General features: G+C 40.1%; 1 protein-coding gene across 17 annotated transcripts in view; it reads right to left on the bottom strand.

The window, feature by feature from the left end:
- Positions 1-21,179, bottom strand: part of CELF2 (CUGBP Elav-like family member 2) — a 567,685-nt gene that overhangs the window by 18,611 nt on the left and 527,895 nt on the right. For 13 of the 17 annotated variants that reach the window (XM_080580950.1, XM_080580956.1, XM_080580960.1 and 10 more), the window contains one exon: positions 4,719-4,838. In XM_080580950.1, coding sequence (XP_080437076.1) covers positions 4,719-4,838 — 120 coding nt within the window. Of the gene's footprint in view, positions 1-4,706; positions 4,839-21,179 lie in introns of all 17 variants that reach the window. The other 4 variants (XM_080580958.1, XM_080580955.1, XM_080580954.1 and 1 more) reach the window with 1 other exon arrangement.

Here is a 21,179-nt window from a genome sequence, read left to right as displayed (position 1 = left end):
TCCATTACTTCTGTGCATCCTTATGGCTCATAAGTGAGCCACATTAAAGTGAACGATGTTAATACTTTTTTTTTTTCCCCAGAAATTCCAGAAAAAGTGAATTTTCCCATTACAGTTACCTTGCTGGTCATGGGTAGCAGGATTCAGAGACCTGTTCATCGCCCACACCTCTGAGTAATGTCAGATGGAGAGTAAGTGCTCAGCAGGACTGAGAGGCCGCATTTTGTGCCCAACTAGCTATCCTGTGCTCATATTTTTTAGGTGAACAGCTCACAAACAACTTAATTGGGCTTAATCAGCCCCCTCAAGGTACACTAAAGCAGTCACCGGTAAAAGGGCGCCTCTGGAACCACCTCTGACCATTTCTTACACACTGCCTGTGCAGAGTTTCTGTTGGCAAAAGGATGGGTAAAGAAGTGACTGGTAGAGTTGTATGGGAACCCCAAAAAGCTAGGAATATTGAAAAGAGAGAGCTTAATTTCAGACCAATAATAAAGGGGTTATGTGGAACTGGAGAAAAGTGAGGAAATTAAGCAGAGAACACTTTATAGTGAATTAACAATGGAATCTATTAGACTGGGAAACAGTCTTCTTCAAGGAAAGTGGCATAAACCTTACCACAGGAGTAATTTAGTGGTAGAAAGAATACTGGAGGGAATTATCCCGCATTGACAGAGGAGGATAAAGATGCTGACCTCTAGTTTTCTTCCATCTCTTATGTAGATTCAGAAAGTGTATTCCTGTGAGTCTCTGATAATCAGGACAATTGCTCAAGTGGCACCTTTCTAGCTCCACCAGAGTCTGCGCCAATTAAGAGAACTGTACTGCATAAATTATACCTTTTGATATTACTGTAATTTGTGTGACTAAACACTTGACAGAGATGTGATATTCTTAGCCTTTGCTTAATAAAATGTCTTGCACTTTGAAGATTTCTCTTTCCCCTCCACCCCACTTCAGAACTTTGCTGTATCCTGATAGGAGATACTGGCTGCCATGACTTCGAACAAAAACCTCTGTCAGAGCAGGGCCAGCTATTTCTTGTATAATGGTTCCAGATGTAAAACAAAACCTGCAAACCAGTATAGTTTGTGAAGCATCTTATAGCTAAAGGACAGGACATTCTGAAAATGAAGATTCAAGCTAATAGTGATAAAGCAGTAATTTGATGCTGAGCCTGACCCTAACCTACTCTGATGTTTCTGTACTGAGGTTTGTGTCATCGCTTGCACGTGTACACACAGCATTGACTGAAGTAAAGACCCTTGATAAAACAACTTGTATCTCTCCCTTTATTATAGTGTTGAAATAACTTGATAATAGAGGAAGTATTAGGATAACACGTTATCTTTTGTGAGTCGTCAGCCTATTAGATAAACACGCTTTGTGTTGCTGTGGGCAGCATCCTCCCTCTTCTTTCACCTAGAATCAATAGCCCCTTCCCACCAAATGATTTCAGATCAGCCAACAGATAGCCTCAGCTCACCGCCCTGCCTCTGGGAAGGGCACTGCTACTGCTACCACAGAGCATGTGTCTAAATATGCCTCCCTCCTGAGCAAAACAGATCTGCAGAAAGGTGTCAACATTTCTACTCTTCTCCCTTTTTATATTTTCATGAAATACGCAAGATCCAGCTGCAGTTACACATCTCTGTCATCTCTGTATTTTCTCAACCAATGCACCTCAGTCTGATATTGAACTTTGATCTTTTACTCACTTGTGTGAAATAATTGTTTGGAGTTTCTCATCTGTGGCCTTCTACTTTTCCGAGTTACATAATACAGAAGAGACGATGCTTGGCAAGTCCAAAGGTCTCTGAAAGTGCCTTCCATGCACCCTCAAATCTGTCATGAACAGTTTTATCTCCGTTTTACAGATGTAAATATGGGGGTAGAAAGGCTAAGTGACTGCCCTGGTTTCACATACAACTACTGTGTCATAGCTGTCCGGTATCCTAAATCCATGGTTTTCTTTCTTAATTACAAAGAACCTCTTCTACCCTCTTTATTATTTTTTCCTCATTATTCACAATTCTTTTTGTAAGTTACTTCATTTAAATTTACTTGCCCCAATGGAGACAGCGTAATGTTTTGTCATTTAAGGTCTTAGATGCTTCAAGCACAAATAAAGATGACTGGGTGAATCCCAGCATGTACAACTGCTGCCGAACCCTTGGAGACAGTTGACTTACCATATTTCACTTTGCAGTTTAAGGTCTCCAGACATGTTTCTACAATGCTTCTCTCTACAATGAGAATGCTATTAGTTTCCAGAACCCAGCTTATTTTTCCCAGACACAACCAGGATCCAGAAAGCAGACTAAGTGTCCTAGTGAGCTCAGCCTGGAGGACATTCTCCCTGTGAATCTCACATACCTGGACATGATTTCAACAGAATAGCTCCTCCAAAACCTCTGCGTAAATCAATGCCTAAGCCCAGTGTCACCTCCTGATACATTTTGGGGTGATGCTCAGCATGGCTGGTGCTTTGGATCATTCTTGTTAATTCCCCAGCTGGAAGCATGTCACTCAATTCCAGCTTTTCTGCACAATTACTCCAGGAACTTTCATGACAAAACAATGTTTGAATGCTTTTACTGGAGCGTTTGTGACCACAGCATACTGTGAAACATCAAACCCATTGAACTTGAGGTTTACTGAAGGCAGGCTCCTGGAGAGGTCTGAGTGTGAACAACTGGATCAGAAATAGTCACTAGGAAAAGAACTGGCTCATCATTAAAATAGACAGGGGAGGTTGTTAGCACTGGAACAATGCTTTGCTATCATTAGCATCACAAACAACTGAAATTGATAATCAGGGTCCTCTTTTGGAGAGGTACAGGTGCCACAACACAGCATATGAGGAAGCAGTTTTTGCTCTTTAGACCTCTCTCATATATGTACATACTTACGTATATACATAGACATAACCACATATATTTTTAAGTATGTGTGCTATATACATAGGGATATTCTAGGCACATACACACTCTGCATCCATAAAAACATCCATGAAGAAGATTTGGAACTGAAGCCATTGTTAGTACAAGTCCATGGAAGTAAAGGTGGCTTATAACAAGCCTGAATTTGGTATCACGTTGTGAATATGTCATTAATACTTCAAATGGCACATGCAGGTAAGTTTGCACAAACAACACCTGAAAATACTTCTTGAGAAAATGTAAACTCTTTGCTTGCAGCCTAGCAATAAATGTTAAAAGGAACGCAAAAGAAGGATTCCCACGCAAAGTTAAGAGTTCATAGGTGATTCATTCTTGATGTTGATGAAGGGAATGTTATCTTGGAGTGCTCCAGTGTGCCTGGGTTCTTAGTACTTGTGGGAGGGAAGCAGTGGGATGCCATATGCCGCAGTTGATATTGTGACCTCTTATAAACCGTGTAAAGCATAATGACTGTTTATCAGGGGAAGGACATTTAATGTTTTTTACTTATGGCAGTGTAGCCCTCTTACTAAGAGAGCTCATGAGAGGAGATAAGTTAGTTTTTCATGCATGCCTTTTTCAGCGGCATGCTTTAATGAGTTAGAATAAGAAAGGAAACATTGGGCATTTTAGGGCCTAATGTACTTACTTTTCTTGAACTGTTCTTAAGTCATATTTACTGTGAGGTTGTTTGCTTGTGTGAAATATGCATGTCCTTGCCAGAAGCAAGACCTGTTTTACACAAGGCCCCATGCAACCACTCATCATTGCTACATGGACAGCCATCAGCCCCCTTCCTTCCCAACTCCCAACGACAACCAGAGATCACAGAACAAAAAGATTGGGTGAGCAGCCAAGTAACAGTGACAAAAAGGACATCATGCAGAGCATCAGAGTGAGCAAGTGATACTGAGGAGGACATCCATTCCTGGGGGTACATTATGATGGGTCATGGACTGGCAATGACTAAGTAGATTCCTTGCATTGCTGAAGGAAATGCAAGGAACAACAGCAGCTAAAAAAAAAGGGAGGGGGAAAATGCAGCTGGACCAATCTCTTCCATTTCAGGCAAAGGTGAAGTCATCATAACAGAAAACAATAAAAAATAAATTCTTCTTCAGGAAAATCTTGACCAAGGCTGAGAATGAGGAATAACGTTCTATCAACTATTGCCATCTACTTAGTTAGGGGATGTCAGGGTTCAAGATGTATTAGGATAGATGCCCATGCTCTGGTATTACAGCTGACTGACCGCACCATTCTCTTATACTTGCAAATTAAAAGCCGAAGACTTGCCTTCATTTTAAAAGCAAGTATGCTGCTCTTAAGTCAATTTGATAATTCCTACAGACATTTTAATAGAACTATGTCTGTGGCAAACAGGCCTGTCTTACCATGACATTTCTGAATGAGGTTTTGTGTGTTGAGATGATATACCTGTTTTCAGACTCCCAAAATGAAAAAGGAGCCTCTCCTATAACATAGATAACCAGACACCCTGCTGACATTTCTTTTACCTTCCATTTGCCCTGCAAGAATAGGAGTCTTTTTGCAGGGACCCAAAAGACTTCACTTTGCAGAGCAAACTATGTGAAACTTTATTAAAGACTCCAGGACTGCATATGTACTATGAATGGAACTAGATCAACTTGACCCCCTTATTTTGCATATAGATTAAAAATAATTGTATCATCATTTTACAATTGGTAGTTTTTGTGAAATGATTATTGGGAAAGGCTGTCCACCACAGCAATAAATACTCACTGTTTACGGTACCTGCTAGTGCATTAATATTATTCAGTCCAACAGTGGCTCCAGCAAGTCCTTGGAGAGTACCCAGAGAAGTCAAAGAATTCATGGCCGCACCAGCTGTGGAATTAGCAGTTGATGCAGCCACTAAAAGGAAAAAAAGAAGGCCATATTTTAGTTATTTTAGTTGATCACAAAACCACACACTTACAATAATTTTGAGTGCAACAACAGGGCTACTTGCAAGAAAGAAAGAAAAAAAACATCAGACCAATAGACCAACCTTGCTCAAAATATTACTAGTATGGAAAATTCATGGAAAGTGTTGATGAGCCTTGAACGGAAAAGACTGGATGACAAAACTTAGCACTGTGCTATTTGCAAACATAATGCAGAAACAGTAAGATTGAGATCAGTCACTTTCTCAAAAGTTTGTCAATCAGTCTAGCATTCCAGAGTGATCAGCTAGTCGGCTGAGATATTGCCACCTTTTAATAACCGTCTTTGAAAATATAGTATTATTCATAATAATTTTGCTGCCATACATCAGCGTTTTGTTGTAGGCCCCTCAAGTGAAATTTGAATTATTCTGTAAGATACTACCCTCCTGTTATGGCTATAAGGCACCATATGAACACTATTTAGAGGCCTGAAGCTTACAAAAAGAAGAATTACATGCCAAACACAAAATGTAACTACTACCCAACTTATTGTGGGCTTTTAGGCTGGTCTACGTACGCAACTAGCCATGTATATGACCCCACAAATGGTATTGTATGCACCTCCAAAAGCTCTGCCAGAGGGGTGCTGAAGCTCAGGTGGATGAGAGGTCTTTGCTGCTATGATGCGGAGGGACTGCTGAGGGTGGGTGAGATGAATCCATCTAAAACTGTACGCTTAGGAAGAGAAAGACACTTGTTCTCTTGTCATAGAAAAGTAATAAGGCACCTTAGAAATGCCTAGCATTTAGGATAGGTTGGATGAATAAGAATTGTGTGTTTCACCCATAGAGGAGCTTTGAATAACCAGTGTGGATTAAAAATTTAACCTACAGGTTGGTAAAGTTATACCATGTGAATCATACTCATAAAAGCTGTGGAAGCAGTTAGGTATTTAGCTTGTCTCCAGAGCCCTACTTTAATGTATCAATCATAAAGACTTCCTTACTTTTCCCTTAAAAAAATGCATTATCTACTGAAAAGTGAACATTCAAAATCAGTGTTCTGTTGATGATTTACTGGAGGCACGTCATGTCTACACCATGTTTTTTTGTTCCTACCCATTATGTAGCTGTTAAATGGTTAAGACCACCTTTATCTTGATGTTCTTTTGGGCTGTTGAACACACCAGATTGCCCAGCATGCCCTCAAGAAAGTGAAGTCGCTACAGTGTTCAGCTTCCAGTAAGGAAAGTAGAAAGCTAATTTTTAAAACTCTGTGGGTAAACTTCAAAGGCCTAATCTACAAAGAACCCACCTTTACAACCTCAAGACCCACCAAAGACAAGCCTTTCCTCTTACTGTGCCTCAAAGTCCAAAGGACTCTCTCGGTGTGGGTGAGGAGAGATTTCCAGACTCTGAAGGATTCCTTGTCCCCACTTCCACCACATCTGCAATGTTAACTTGAGTTTAAATGTTGCAGATAGAAGCAGCTTTGATTATTCAATCTCTCTCTGCAAGGCAATAAGCCAATAATGTCTTTAGTTAAAAAAAAAAAGGTAATCCAAGAAAGAAGTAAAAAAACCACTTTTGTCAGATAATGTGAACACCAGCAGAGAAGACAGAAAAAAAATCAAAGGGAATGAATATCAGTGAATTCCCTGTGACCAACATGGCTCTGTGTTTCTGTTCAAGTTCATTAACAGATCATTTAAATGAAGTACATAAACCTCAAATCTGAAGGATCTGATTGGTTATGACTGGGCTGACTCCCATCCATGTCTGTTTCAGAGGATTATTATCCTTTTCTCTTGAGGAAACACATATATTTAAGAAATGAGAGAAATGGGGGCTAGCAAATTGTTTGCCTGAAAATTACATTAAAGCTCTTGGGGGCAAATAACTCCTGTGAATGAGAGCCATACGCTTATGGATTGTCAACACATCTGTTGGAGAAGGCAGAAAAATCTGATTAAAACCTTCCCTCTTGCGCAGCCCACAGAGCGCATCGCAGAGGCTCTTATCATGGTCTCATTGCTCAAACACATGCTTTGGGGATGGCCAATATCTGGGGCCAACATCTCTTTTTTTTTTTTTCTTTTATTCTTTTCAAGTTTCTCTGTTCCATCAGACAAACACAGAGCAGGTGCCTCAGTGATTCTCCCATTTGAAGTTGCAATGCAGATTATTTAGCTTCCCTAAATAATGACTTGGCACATAATCAATGTAAAATACTCGTTGGAGAACTGAAGAACCTCAGAAATCAGAGTTTTGTTGTTGCGGCTATTTCTTCTGCTTAGCAGCTATCTGTCTCACAGATCCACTGGGACAATGTTTTTGCCTGTTTGGCTTATTATTTCTTTGAGGAAAAAGAAACTGAACAAATTGTGTGGTTTCCATTATCTTATTGAACATGGGCTGAACAGAAATGAAAGGAGCTCCTTTCATTAGGACACTTGTAAGCGATGGATCCAGCACCTTGCTGAATGAGGTATCCTGAGAGATTCCACACCAGTTACCTTCTCCTCTTTGACTGCATCCTCCGCATATAAAATGAAGATGAAGACAGTGATGAGCTAAAACATTATCATGAAGGAAGCCATAAGAGGACCAAGATTTAGAGAGAGATGAAAATCTGTCACAAAATGCTGCATAAAATCAATAGATGAAGCAATGGTATTCCTTGTCCCCCAGAAACTTATAGGGAGATGAAAAGAAGTCTTCAAGACTTTGAAAGTCTTACAAGACACATGTGGAGACTTAAGACAGCTGAAAGTTTTTACCTCATGAACTCCCAGAATATTTTGAAATTCATCTGAAGACAAGAACTATGTTTTCTCTGCCTTTTGTTCTTTCCTAGTTTCTTTCAACTAACAAGTTGTAATGTATACTGAACGAAAAGGGGAAAAAAAAGAAAAATCACATGCCTTGTGGTAACAGTAGATGACTGCACTACTTTGGGGGAACCTGGATATCTTTCTCATGTCAGCAAAGCTCTTGGGCTCCACAACTGCTCGGAGTAATGGCAAAGAAGTATAACACACTGTCTGAACAGTGTTATTCTATATTTATGGCTTTTAGTTGACCAGATGACAAAAATACATTGGATACCTACAGAATTTATGAATTGTTTTTACCAGGGTCCCTGCCACCATATAAATTAAAAGAAAACATTTCACAACGCCCTCCATCCTCGACACCAGAACATTGTTGTTCTGAATCGAATCACTTCGTAGTGGTGCTTAATAAACAGTAGACATCTGTCTCCAGGTATGTAGACAGCTTGACGTGTGGACACGTAGTGCTGCTAGGAATCACCCTCTTTGTGCTATTGGTGCACCAGCATTTGGAGGAAAACACAAAAAAAAGTGCAAATGACTTAGGCTTCTGGAGTCACTCCATATGGCACACCTTGAACCCACAACATTTGGTATATTATTTTTCTCTGTACGTTGGAAATTTTATACTTGCTTCCTTAAAACCTATATATGTCAGAGACTTGATACGTTTCTGGGGTAGCATTAAGTGAATTACCTGATACTGAAGCTAGGGGGAGAGATTCAGCAGAGTGGACTCCAGCCTGATGAATTCTGGCTGAATATACAATAGTCAGAGAAGAACAGAGCTGCTCTTTATCTGTTGCACCTACCACTCCCTCATAATTTTAAGCCCTGGATAAACATCAGAACACGATGGATAGTGTTTTGTCTGCTCAAACAAACTTTTTCCTCTTTAATATCAGTCATTGGAATAAGCCAACAGCTTTCTCAAAGCCTGACTGTTGCTCAATCAGAGACTATTTGCCCTAATGAAGGAGTTACGGGGTTGAATCCTTTGGCCACTGTGAGAGTTCAGGCAAGATGTTCATCATATTCCCCACTGACGCTTAAATTCTATTAATATGTGAAAATAATATCACAGGATTGGAAAAAGAAGTCAGTTTAGATCTGTAATAGTAAGGAGTTGTCCTGTGACCCGTAGAAAAATATGCAGTTTCCTGCAGATATGCTGTGTGCTGGTCACCTGTTGTCTTCTCCAGCCAGGACACACAGAGAGACTTTACAGAACACGGTAGCATTTTCAACTGTGAAAGGTGAGAAGGTTAAAAATGTATATTTTACTATTAGAGACTAAAGTTTCTTCTTCACTGTTTCCTCTATTCCCACATTTCTGTGTCAGTCTCACAATTACTTCCCTCTTTTTTCTTCCAAGCTACTCAACTTCACTTTAATAAATAGCCAGACATCCCCAAATAATATAAATAATGTTATTGAGAAGCTGAGAAATGGAGGAGGGCATGCCACAGCCCTCCTCCCTAACACCCCAAATCCCTCCTGATCCCAGCCATTTGATCTTCCCATGCTTCCTCCCTTTAATTGATGAAATTTTTGCTACGAGACTCATTACGAATAATGAGACTTGGCCTTTGGTTAATATATTCTTTAACAGATCTCTCTTTGATATAGGAAATGTATTTTGATTTGGAGTGGATGCTGTACACAGGATAGATATTTATATTTAACTACCACTGTTGCTTTCATAGAGATTTTTAAGGCTGGAAATAGATTTTCATCTATTCTTCCTCAACATTTTAATTTCTGCATGTAACAGGTTACAGCACCTTTTAGGTCAGAGTTTTTTTTGTTTTTTTTTTTATTTCAAGAAATCTAAATGAGCAATGAGCTGTTTCCCTTTTTATATAAACAGCATTTCAACACAATTCCTACAAACTGCCAACCTAGAAAAACAACCAGTATTAGCATATAAACTTTTGGCCATTGTGTTGGCTAGCTTAAATCCACAGAGTCATAATGATTTACACCATCTGGATTTACATCAGCTGGAAAACCAGGTTCAGCATCTAGGAAAGGCAATGATGTGGAAATATTTCTTTGGCTTTGCTGTGCACACTGTGGATGGGATTAATTTCTCCATCGTTGGCAGTCTCATAGTTAGTTTGACCTATTCTAGTCAAAGCTATTCTTCTGGACTGTCTCTGAGGTTAAGATAACTCTAACCTCAATGCTCTACCTTTAGCTTTCTTTCTTAGGATGAGCTGAATTGCCCTCTGGAAGTGCCCCTGAGTCCACTGACTGAGATGGTAGAGGCAACCTTAAACGCGGGTAGACATAGGTGGACATAGACCCTACAGAGATGTAACATGATGGGGGGTGGATCCTGCCTTTCCTGTTGGCCATATGTTGTGTTACAGACCTGTCATCTTTAGGTGAGGGGTCTGCTTTTGTCCTGCATACAGAACTGATGCCAAACTACGCAAACACTGAAATTTCAGTGTAATCCCCTCCTTCAAATCCTGAGCTCATGGAATTGCCTGATGCTGGGTAATCCTGAGCTAGTATGCAAAGGATGTGCACTTTTCTGCAAACCCACCTGACCCGAAAAAGGAGCTAGACAGCAGAGACTTATGCAGTGCTACGGTACAGGTTACATGAAGTAGCATGGCCTTGCACGAGAGCACGCACACTGAGCTACTGCGTGCTGCTGCTGCCTTTCCCAGTTCTGCCTCAAACTTCTTGCGCTACTTTGGATAAAGCATTCACTATGTTTGTTGCATGACAGGGTTGATTCTGCTGCTTCCCATTTGCTGGCTTGTCTCTTAGAAAGCTGTAACTTGGAGGCACGGGTATATTTTTATCATCCCTATTTACTTCCTATGCTTAAGACCAAGGAGTATCCTTGACAGGGCTCCTAAGTATGAATACAAAACCCAAAGACCTGTGTTCATCTGTAGTACAGACTTCACGCAGTACAGACTTGTAGTAGAGACTTGGGTAAATATCCCACCCCCTCAGCCATGTCACTGGGCCAATTTATAAAATCCTACTCCTTGACAGAGGAGCCCAACTGGAGGGCCCAGGAAGGCTGCCTGGGCACTTGGTGATGAGACAAAATACTACATTAACACACCCTCTCACTGCTGCTCTGAATAAAAAGACCTATTTAAATTACACGTTTATTGCTATGATTTTGTAGCAGGATGGTTTAAAGTGTGTGTTAGACCACATTCTCTCCTTAATTTATTTGATAAATATCTGAATAATAAAGAACTCCAATGACTTCTCAGCAAAGCCATATTCCGCAGAAAAAAAAAAAAAGGGCTTCTTGGAAACTCCACACTATGTTCGCTAACTTGGCGCTACTTTCTGGGTGGTAATATCAGTAGGCTGTGCACTCCTGCCATTCCTCTTTGCCTTGTCCTGCTCCATTCCTCCTCTTTCAGCACCAGCATACTGTCTGGAAATGAAACAGTCACACTGCTGGCCCGGTATTAAGGTATTAAAAATATCAGAGAGGCATTTCAAGGATTATAAGAGAGGTTTCTTTTTGGAAGCGTTGGTTTTAGGGCAGGACTACAAGAGAGAATGGGCAAAGAAAAGTAAGGGCAGCTTCCTCTCTGCCTGCTTGGAGGGTTGCTGTAGACCTTCACCCACTCCATCCATGTGAAGAGAAGAGCTAATGCTTCTGGAGCAGAATCAGCTTTCTGGTGCTGCAGGGCTTCAGGGCAGCTCCAAGATTGGCTTAACTAAGCTGGCACTTTCCAAATAGAGATTCACTACAATAACTATATCATCCCTGCTGACAGCTTTCCTTTAGGCAGCTCTCGGTTACACTCCACAATTGCCTGTCACTACCTAATGCACGGCACAACAGGAAGCTCAACATTTACTTTGATATCAGTTACCTGCTTATCTGCTTTCTGGTCACATCCTGCTTAGTCAGTTGTAGAAGATGTGCATATGTTAAAAAGCAAAGCGCACTGCTCAGCTGTGAAACACAACTTTGTTCTTGTTGTTTTACTTAATGGAGAGTTAAAATAATTTCAGTGTTGGAAGCACTTTGCTCCGGTTAAGATGATACAGTGGTGCACCAGGGATCAATACTACCCAAAAATTTAAGGTTCAGCATCTCTATGACTCTAAGCATGAGAAGCTGCAGAGAAAACAAGCTTTTGGGAGAGACTCCCGTCAAATTTGTATTGGCAGTTTTCTGAGTCCAGAGTCTTCTTTCTTGTCATGAACTGCAGTGTGTTTCTGATTCTCTGCTGCCTTCCTGAGCCCACTGACTCCAAAGTAATCTCTTTCAATGACACAGGCTGGGGATGGATGGGCTGGGGAGGAGCTCTGCTGAAAAAGATCTAAGGGTCCTGGTGCATGCCCTGGCAGCTAGGAAAGCCAACAGTGTTCTTGGTTGTATGGACAGGAGCAGAGCGAGGAGATCCAGCTGATTTTTCCTGTTACTCAGCACTTGCTAGGTCTTATTTATGTCCTACATCTAGTTTTGGGGTCCTGATTGCAAGGAAAACATTGATCAACTGAAGAGAGTTCAGTGGAAGGACACCAAGGTGGCTGAAGCACTCATCCTGGAAGGAGACGTTGAGGGAGTTGGCCTTGTTCAGGCTGAAGAGATGGCTTCAGGGCGTCCTAACAGCAGCCCCTCAGTACCTGCAAGGAGGTCATCAGGAAGACTGAGCTGTGTTGTTCACAGTAGTGTGTGGTAGGAGGATGAGAGGTAAATTGAGACAAGAGAGGTTCAGTCTGGATATAGGGAAAACCCTTTCTCTCTGAAGTTGGTCAAGCATTGGAATAGATTACTCACGTTGCCCAGTCTGTGTCCTTGGAGATTTTTAAGACCTGCCTGAATCAAGCTCTGAGCAGCCTGGTCTGACTTCACACTGACCCTGTTTTGAGTAGGGGGCTGGACTACAGATACCCTGAAGGACCTTCCAACCTCCATTATCTACAAAAAGTAGAACGGTGTAGCAGAAAAGCACAAAAAGTCAGGTAACACTGAGGCAGAATGAAAGAAAGCTGAAGAATGGATATGGGTTGGTAGAAAATTGAACAAGAGATCTGGCTTCTGTTTACAGCTCTGTTTACAGGAATAGAGGATGACTCTGAATATGCCACTTACCTCTCATCTGTGCTTATGATTCTAGTCTGCCCCAAGTATTTTGTGAGTAAACTGTCCAGGGCTTGATCTACATTTAACTAAAGGAAGACCTGACCTTGCACGATTCCTCTGGATTTTAGATTCCTGTTAGTTTCCTTTAGATTTGGCAATGTGCAACAGAAAATAAAACTGTAGCAGAACAGAAAGAAAGGATTTTAAAAAATTATGAAAAGAGAATACATACAGTAAGAGAAGAAAATCAAAATTACGTTAATACTTCTAACATCTCCCCAGTCAGTGATGTAGAAGAAAGTAATGGTAAGAGCTGGGGACAAATGGAAAAGAAATACTAATTCTAAGGAAAAAATCTTTAATTTTAGCAAGTTGAATTTAATTTTTTTTTTGTTTACTACCCAAAATCTCTTGGGTAAACAGAATATTCTTTGTCCCTTTTGTTAGTACAAGAGGGATAATAAAGCTAAGAGACAACACTGGCTGGATTTAAGGATAATCAGATTAAGGCTGTGTTTTCTGTTTCCTTTCTAAGCTTTAGTTGCAAAAAACAATGATGTTTGCAATGATGTCTTGCAAACTGCATCTAAACAATATGAACACCTGCTGGCCCAAGTAAAGGACTAAGGATATTGGCCAAAGTTTGGTTGTGTTGTCTTTGCAAAGCTTCCAACTTTGTTCTGATCTATAACATCTTATTTTGGTTGTAGTACTCTCTTAAACAGAGAAAAATGGCACTCGGCTGTAGGAGTTTCTTGTGTAGCAGTGAATCTGGATCACCAGACTGGTGTAGACTGGTGTTCTGCAGGATTCTGGCCTGACCTGGTCTTGTTTAAGATGTTTAAGGTCAGTCACCTAAGGTGCATTAACCATAACTGGTTGGTTTAAGGAGATGGAGGCTATAAACTTCACTCCTACACATGAATTAACTATCTCCTATGGAAAAGAGAAGCAATTCAAGCATAGGGATGATGGAGCTTATGAAATGAGCATCATAGACACGGGTATGGGGGAGAAGCAGGCAAGTCAATCACACCGCCCATGTGACATTGCTCTCAGGAATTTGCAGTTGTGTTTCTGTCTGAAATGAGCACACTCTACAGGCTCTGACTGCATAAGGAACATTTTAAAGGGGAAGAATAATTAACTGATGACAGAGGCATCATCATTATTAGATAATCACAACCCAGGGGCATTAACAAACGTTGAGTGTCTCTAATCCCATGGGGTCTAATTATTCTGTGATAATAACCACACCTCCAAGTTTTAATTTATTCTTATGGAGAATCGGGGGGAGGGAGGTAGAGGAAAGGGGGGCATTTTAATATTTTTGCTGAAAGAAGATGCGGTTGGCCTTTCAAAAGGGCTCATCAGTATTCTAATTTAACTAGTGCCTGTGATTGGCATTAAATTGTCTGCCCTTTACGGTGATCTCGAGCCAATCTGAGCATTCACCCTCATACAAACCGATGGTCTGCCAGTTGCTAACATAGCCCCAGCACCAGTTCTGCTTCTCGGGGCTATTTTTGGCAAAGGAGAGGTGGATTTTCCTGCTCCGGGGAGGTTAATTCTCTATCAGGTTCTCTGACAAACACAATGGCCACAGTGTGGAAAGACGAGTAAAAACGTGATCATTTTCTGGTATCTGGGAAGTGCTGTCTGACATGTCAAAAAGGAAGATTCTAGTAAGTTTAAGCGCTCTGCCTGTGCTTGGAAAGAATAAAATAAAAGTGACAGATGCTCTCCAGGGAAAGAGAACCAAAAAAGCAAGAGAGCAAGAAAGAGTCGGGGGAAACGAGAATGACATTATGGAGAGACATATACTAATATCACAGTCTTCCCTGAATAAGTCAATGTCCCTCTATTTCTTCATTACTCACAGGTGAACGATCCCTATGAAAGATTACCCATGTCTTCTCAGGGTGCAGGAAAAGAGAAACACTACTGAGGAATGGAAGAAGGGAGAAGAGCAGCCTCTCAATGTCTGATTGCATCTGTGTCATGCACATGCACATGCAATTGAGACTAAGCAAGAAAGAGGGGGATAAGGAGAGAAAAAGAAGAATCTTTCCCCATGGTGATCCTTTTGGCTGAAGGTGGCTTTCTGAAAACTGCTTTATGTTTCACAGCGCCCTGTGAGTGCATGCTCACACACAAGAAACAAACAAACAAACATAACCAACCCAAAACACAGAGAGGTGAACCAAGTCATTCAAATTCTTTGTAAAGACTTTGCTAAGGTTGCCAAGAACTGGAGACTTAATTTAGACTCCTAAATACCCACTCTTCAGGAGTGCATGGGTCACTGAAGGCTAAGGAAGCTCTCTGAGCTTGGGACAAGTGAAAATCAGGGTCACTTACGTTAAGCACTATGTCATTTATGCTAACACTTAGCTTCACATTTCTGATTGTCCTTAAATTACAGTGTTTACACTAAGCAACTTCCACAGCTCCCCAGAGGACGAGGAGAACACAGAGCAAACAAAAGCACTAAAGGTATGGTAGACAAAGCTATCGGCTGGCTACTTTTGTTGTCTTCTATTTTTCTGCTACACAAGTTCTCTACAAACCTGTCTATCCAAAAGAAGCCCATTATTTTAGGAAACAAGGGATTACTTATTGGACATACCTGCATGAATCTATGCTGTTGTGTTTAAGAGTATATTTTCCTTTGAAAATATGAAGATGGAAAGAGAGACTAAAAAGCAAGTTAATATTTTGGGCCAGTTCCACACTGAAGCTTCTGTTTTGTTGAAATGCGTTATTTGGTGAAGACTATCCACCTCCTGTGTAAACTGAAAGTCATACATCTCATTTCAGTGCTGTGCCTGAAACACATTGTGCATTCTTGACAGCAGACCACAATGATAAATCTCTTTTGGTTGGGAAATACATTAAAGAGGCAGGGGAAGACAACAGGGCACAGTGGACTGGCTTGGGTTAAACTTCATAGCTGCCTGTTAGATATTTACAACTCTAACTGTAACTAAATGATATCAAACCAAACTGAAATCTCACAATACGAAGAAAACGAAGACTAATTACTGTGCATTTACAACTTTGTTTTACTCAGTGGGGCCAAGGGCCATGGCCTGTTTTCATTGAAGTACCACTGACTTCACATCAAAACCAGAATGTTATCATTTCTGTGGGGAACATCCAGCTGTGCTCTCAAGCTTGTTCCTGCTATCTCGCACTTTTTGGAGTAAGCTATTGTCTAGGTGCTCACACCCCAGTGCTGCAGTGACCTCCGTGCAGAGCCACTTCAGCGTACAACCAGTTCTCAATCCCTTTCCAAAGAATTTCTGATCTGGAATTAATGACGCTCCACCTGAGGCCAGGGTCTCCTGCCTGCAGTACAGGTTCTGTGACACTGCTCCCAACAGGTCTGTGACATCTTTGACATACTTTCACCACTACGTAATAACAAACAACAACCTGTAGCATCTCTCCATAAAAAAGAGTTAGTGTCAGGAGAGCCCAGGCCTATAGTTCGAGGTAAGCCATGCTCTTGTTGTAAGAATAATCAAATCACACACACAGGCAAGTTTCCATCCTAGTATGTGGGAGATGATACCCTGATTCATCTTCATTTTCACCTCTCTGATCCATCTGTCTAAAGATCAGGTAGACAGTCCTTTGGAGGTGTTTGTCTTTCCAATGCTACAGGATGTGCCTAAAAGATTTGTTTAGTTCAGATACTTAGGAGTTCTATCCATGCTGTCTTAGAATAGACATGAGATAAACTGATATATTGATATTTCGAAAAGTTCAGAATACACAGACAAAGGAGTTACAAGTCCAGAAAATGCATGGATAATAATTTCCATGGAGGAAGGGATTTTTAGCGGGGTGTGCAAGCACAACCTCATTGTAATACCATGACCCGGTGGGTAGTCATTCACCTTTGTAAACAATGGCACTTGAGGACTACCTGGTCTCATGCAAAAGTACTTTCCCAGCTCCTTTGCAGACCATTCATAAAGTCATACGCAGTTCAATGTGGCACTGGTTATTTTAATTCATATTGCATATTTTTGCTCTGTGAACAGCAAAGGCCATCAGTAAAGCAGTCAAGGGTTTCATTTATTTGGTTTTAAACTCACGCAGTTGTTGGAGATACTTGTGTTTGGCCAATGCATAAAATAAATCAATGGCTCCATATTCAGTAAACTAGAACTTTTCAGACAATGCTGCAACAACATTCACAAACTCAAATTCCCACTATATTCCATAATCTATCCTGCCTCAGGAAAGTAGACTATGAGTATCTATGGACACAAGCACTATTCTCTAGGGTTGCAGGAGCAGTGCTGGCAGTAGTAAATGTTAAATAGTTGAAAGCTCCTTCAAGTGCTTGAGTTTTGCTAAGATTTGGATTGTTTTCTAAATATTATGAGCTCCAGCATTTTCTTGGCTTGGATTTGCTGCCAGATATATAGCATATAAACTCACATATCTACCTGCGTAGCCAAGCTGATAGTATCATGTTTCTCTAGTAGAAAACAACTCTGAACGAGGTTGAAATACTACTTCCAACAAAAAGAGAAAAACAGCCTTCTTACAGATTGGGATTCTTGTGGACTAAAACAGAGATTAGGAGTCAGGTACAGACACACTTTCAAAATATAATGTGTTACAAAGTGTTATTTGTATACTGCAAGCAAAGTAAATCCTGAAATGTGCTAAGGCAATGGATTTAATACTTTAGGATGATGATAATGTACTAATGTTTAAAAAACAAACATGTCGCCTGTTGAATTAGATCCTACTAATCCATGGTTTAGTACTGTACAATGTTTCCTAAAAAATACAACAACAAAAAACAACCCAAAGAATTAACCAGCGTGATGCTTCACTGAAAAATATGCACAGATTTCTGTCCTTCAACCACGGTGATTATGCAATTCTAAGGAAACAGAAAGGTATTTTTCTGTGCCAAAAATTCATCAGATGTTAATGTTTATTCCAAAGAAGAGGCAAGGAGCTTTTCAAAAATGTGTCTTCCTGCAGTTGTCGGGCAGCCTCACACTTCTCCACTGACAGGTTCTGCCCACTCTAAACCCAGCTGTTCAGTAACCAACCTTCCCTAAGATCCTTTAGGCTGAATTAATATACCCCCGCTCAGAAAACTCCTTGCTAGGAGAATATACATTGACCTGTTTTTTATGGGACAAATGTGCAAATGGGCAATTCTGGTGGTTAATCAGTGGGCTGCCTGCTGCCACCTGCATCCTTCAGGTTCGTTTTTCCACCTGATCAGGGAGAGACACTGCTGTTCCAGGGATGCTCCATGAGAATTCATCATCCCTCTCCTCTCCTTCCACTGCACTGGGGCTCTGGTAGACTTTTAGCCACAACTCCTCTTTAGGCATTTTAGACATTTTGAAACATTATTAAGAATACAAATATAGGTCAAATTCATGCCCAGTCCCCTAGTTTTGGCTCCAATAAGTACGCTTGGATGCCTACTTAAAGGTGACCTAATTGTAAGATGGGCTTAGCACCAACGTATTTCTCCAGGAAATTTCTCCAGCATCATCTCTGGGCACTAAGAGCAGTCACAATCAATTCATTTATTTAGAAGCCCAACTACAGACTCAGAAACTTAACACAAAGTGGGTAAGCCTGGCTGACACACAACAGTTCAGTAACACACTCTTTTCCGTCACAGACAGCAATCTTCCTGACCTATGAAGTTAAGTGTCAGGCACTGGGTGGTGGGCGTGCTAAGGCAAGATTTTCCTCCATGGCTTCCTTGCAAACACCTAGTTTGAAAAAACTGGTGTTGAGATCAGGGTTAAGACTTTGATTGCTCTGTGCTCAGAGCACTAAGATAATGATGCTAATAATATAACTAGATTTAAGGGTAAAATTGAAAATCACACACTTGGGTTGTTTAAGCATCCATCTGTCTGAGGCATCTATTTAGTATGTACACTGTATATGTAAACCTTTATTTAAGATATGTGCTACATTTATCAACTTTTTTATCCTAAAAATAACTAACATTATGCTAGGGAAATTTCCTATGTACTGAAAAACAAATTAAGCTTATTTTAAATGATTTTATAATTACAGAACCTGCATTAATTCCACATGAAATGGTACAAAAATAATCAATTTGTACTACAGTATAAAAAGTGCCATTCTGCATTTTAAACTGATCTTTTCTAACATGAAACATCTAGTCCAATTCATTCTTTAGCAAACTGTCAGACCTTCCTACACACCTACTGGTAAGGTTATTTTTGGATCATCCTGGAAGCAAATCACAGCTATCTCAGTGGGTGTACTGGCCTCTAACAAAATGTCACGGTGGCAGACTTGCACTGCTGATTGGAGAAAAACGTATTGTACTGAAGTGAACAAAAAGAGAATCTTCTAAGAATGATTATTTGAACATTCTCCACTGCTTCTCAGCTGAACCATGTTGTATATTCTATAAAATCTCTAACATTTCAACAATTGTGTTCACAACATGAATACCTTCAACTAACAAAGACAATTTTTATGATGTATTAGGGGGTAGACAAAATAATGAACCACGGATGCTAACTGTAAGTTATAATTCTCTGCTTTTAGCAGGGTTCAGAAAGGATGAATTAATTCTTTCAGGACAGACACTAATGGTAATCAGTTTTTCTTTTTTTTCTTTCTTTCTTTCTTTCTTTCTTTCTTTCTTTCTTTCTTTCTTTCTTTCTTTCTTTCTTTCTTTCTTTCTTTCTTTCTTTCTTTCTTTCTCAGTTTATTCTATACTTCAGAGAGTTCCTTTTTATTTAGGGGGGCTGTTATACTCCAATGTCAGCATCTGTCTGAAAATGAGTATTTTTAGACTTTTGTGCTTAGGAGGACTTTTTTCAACATAAGAGTTAATGGGTAAATTCTGATATAATATGGCCAAAACTGGGCTTGATTTGAAGAGGCTGTTAAAGAAAAAAGTCTTACTTTCTACACTGTACATATTTTTTGCACAAAGATTTCCTTTTTGGTTCACACAGCAGATAAACCTGAAAAGCTTTGTTACCGAAGCATGAATAGCTAGTTCAGCTGTGTGAATAAATAATAGTTTAGAGAATCAAATAATCATGAAAATGTCATGGAAAACCAAGGCTCCTAAGTCTGAAACTGAATTAGCTTCTGGTTTAGCAATTCTATCCCCCCACAGCTCAGAATTTACATTGAGTATGTTTATGCAGATAAATTTGGATGTATAATTAGATGTTTTGTCTCTTCATTTGCACATAGAAGAGCTTTCCTACTGGTTATTGAAAAAACATTTATGCATGAATTTTAAGAAGTAAAATTGAAACAAGCCCACAGAAGCAGTGGAATCTCCATTCTTGGAGATGTTCAGTCCTTGACTGAATGTAGAGTTCACCAACCTGCTCTAAGTGTTTCTGCCTTGAGCAGGAGCCCAAAGTAGAGACCTTGGGAAAAGACTCTTCCAGCCTGCGTGATTTTGTGACTCTCATGTTATGGCATTAAACAAGAAAAAATCTATGCAGTGATGGAAAAGGACAAGATGACAAAGTAAGTTGGTATCTAAAACCCAACTTCCATATTCTTATTCCTTTTTAGAGTGCAAAAAGTTTTTCTGCTGTTGCTTAATATCAGTTTGCAAAATGATCAGGAGCTTCATAGCTCTTGATATCAGGAAAGTATCAAGGCTGTACTACCCATGAAGACCAGAAAAAAATACTATCTGTGGGAAAATTAGGGTAATGGGTCAACTGGGGCAAAGGAAATGTCAGACTGTTAGAGACAGGTACCCTCATCCTGGGCTCATATGTCCGCCCTTCATGTCTACCTCTGGAGTAGCAGGCTCTCTGTGGGCTCTGTGCTAGTCCATGTGTTTGCAGGATGTGGAAAGGATGTTATCTGGAGGAGAGGACAAGGTTCCTGACACTCAGCTGAGATTTGTCCTGCCTAAATTACGAAATTTACAGTGCTAATATCTACACCTGAGGTAGTTCCTCCAAACTCCCTTCTGAGTTACTGGGAAATGCAAACTTCTGAGACCCAACCAAGGCAGAGTTGAGACAAACTGGCTCAGACAACGTACATGGCCGCATGGAGTTGGGTAAAAACTACCCCAAGGCCAAACCCTTACATTATGAAGTACTATAGCTACATGCCTTTAAAACAGGAAAGTATTGTAAGTAAGTGAAACGAAAAGAAATTGAAGAATTAATTAACTAAATAGAGGTGATTAAAGTAAATAAAAGAAACAATTATCATATCAAAATAAAAGACAAGGAAGATGATTAAATGAGTCTTCAAAAGACCCGTGAGAAACTCATGAAAGACATAATATGCATTTTACCTGGTTTTTATTCTTTCATGATTTCATTTTCATTTTTATTCACTACCATCTGATAATTGCAAGAAACAGTTACTTTAACCAT

The sequence above is a fragment of the Anser brachyrhynchus genome (genome assembly GCF_964034855.1).
Source record: "Anser brachyrhynchus genome assembly, chromosome: 1".
In the NCBI taxonomy this organism is placed as follows: domain Eukaryota; kingdom Metazoa; phylum Chordata; class Aves; order Anseriformes; family Anatidae; genus Anser; species Anser brachyrhynchus.
Note: the sequence above shows the minus strand (reverse complement) of the source record. Positions and strands in the feature narration are given on the sequence as shown.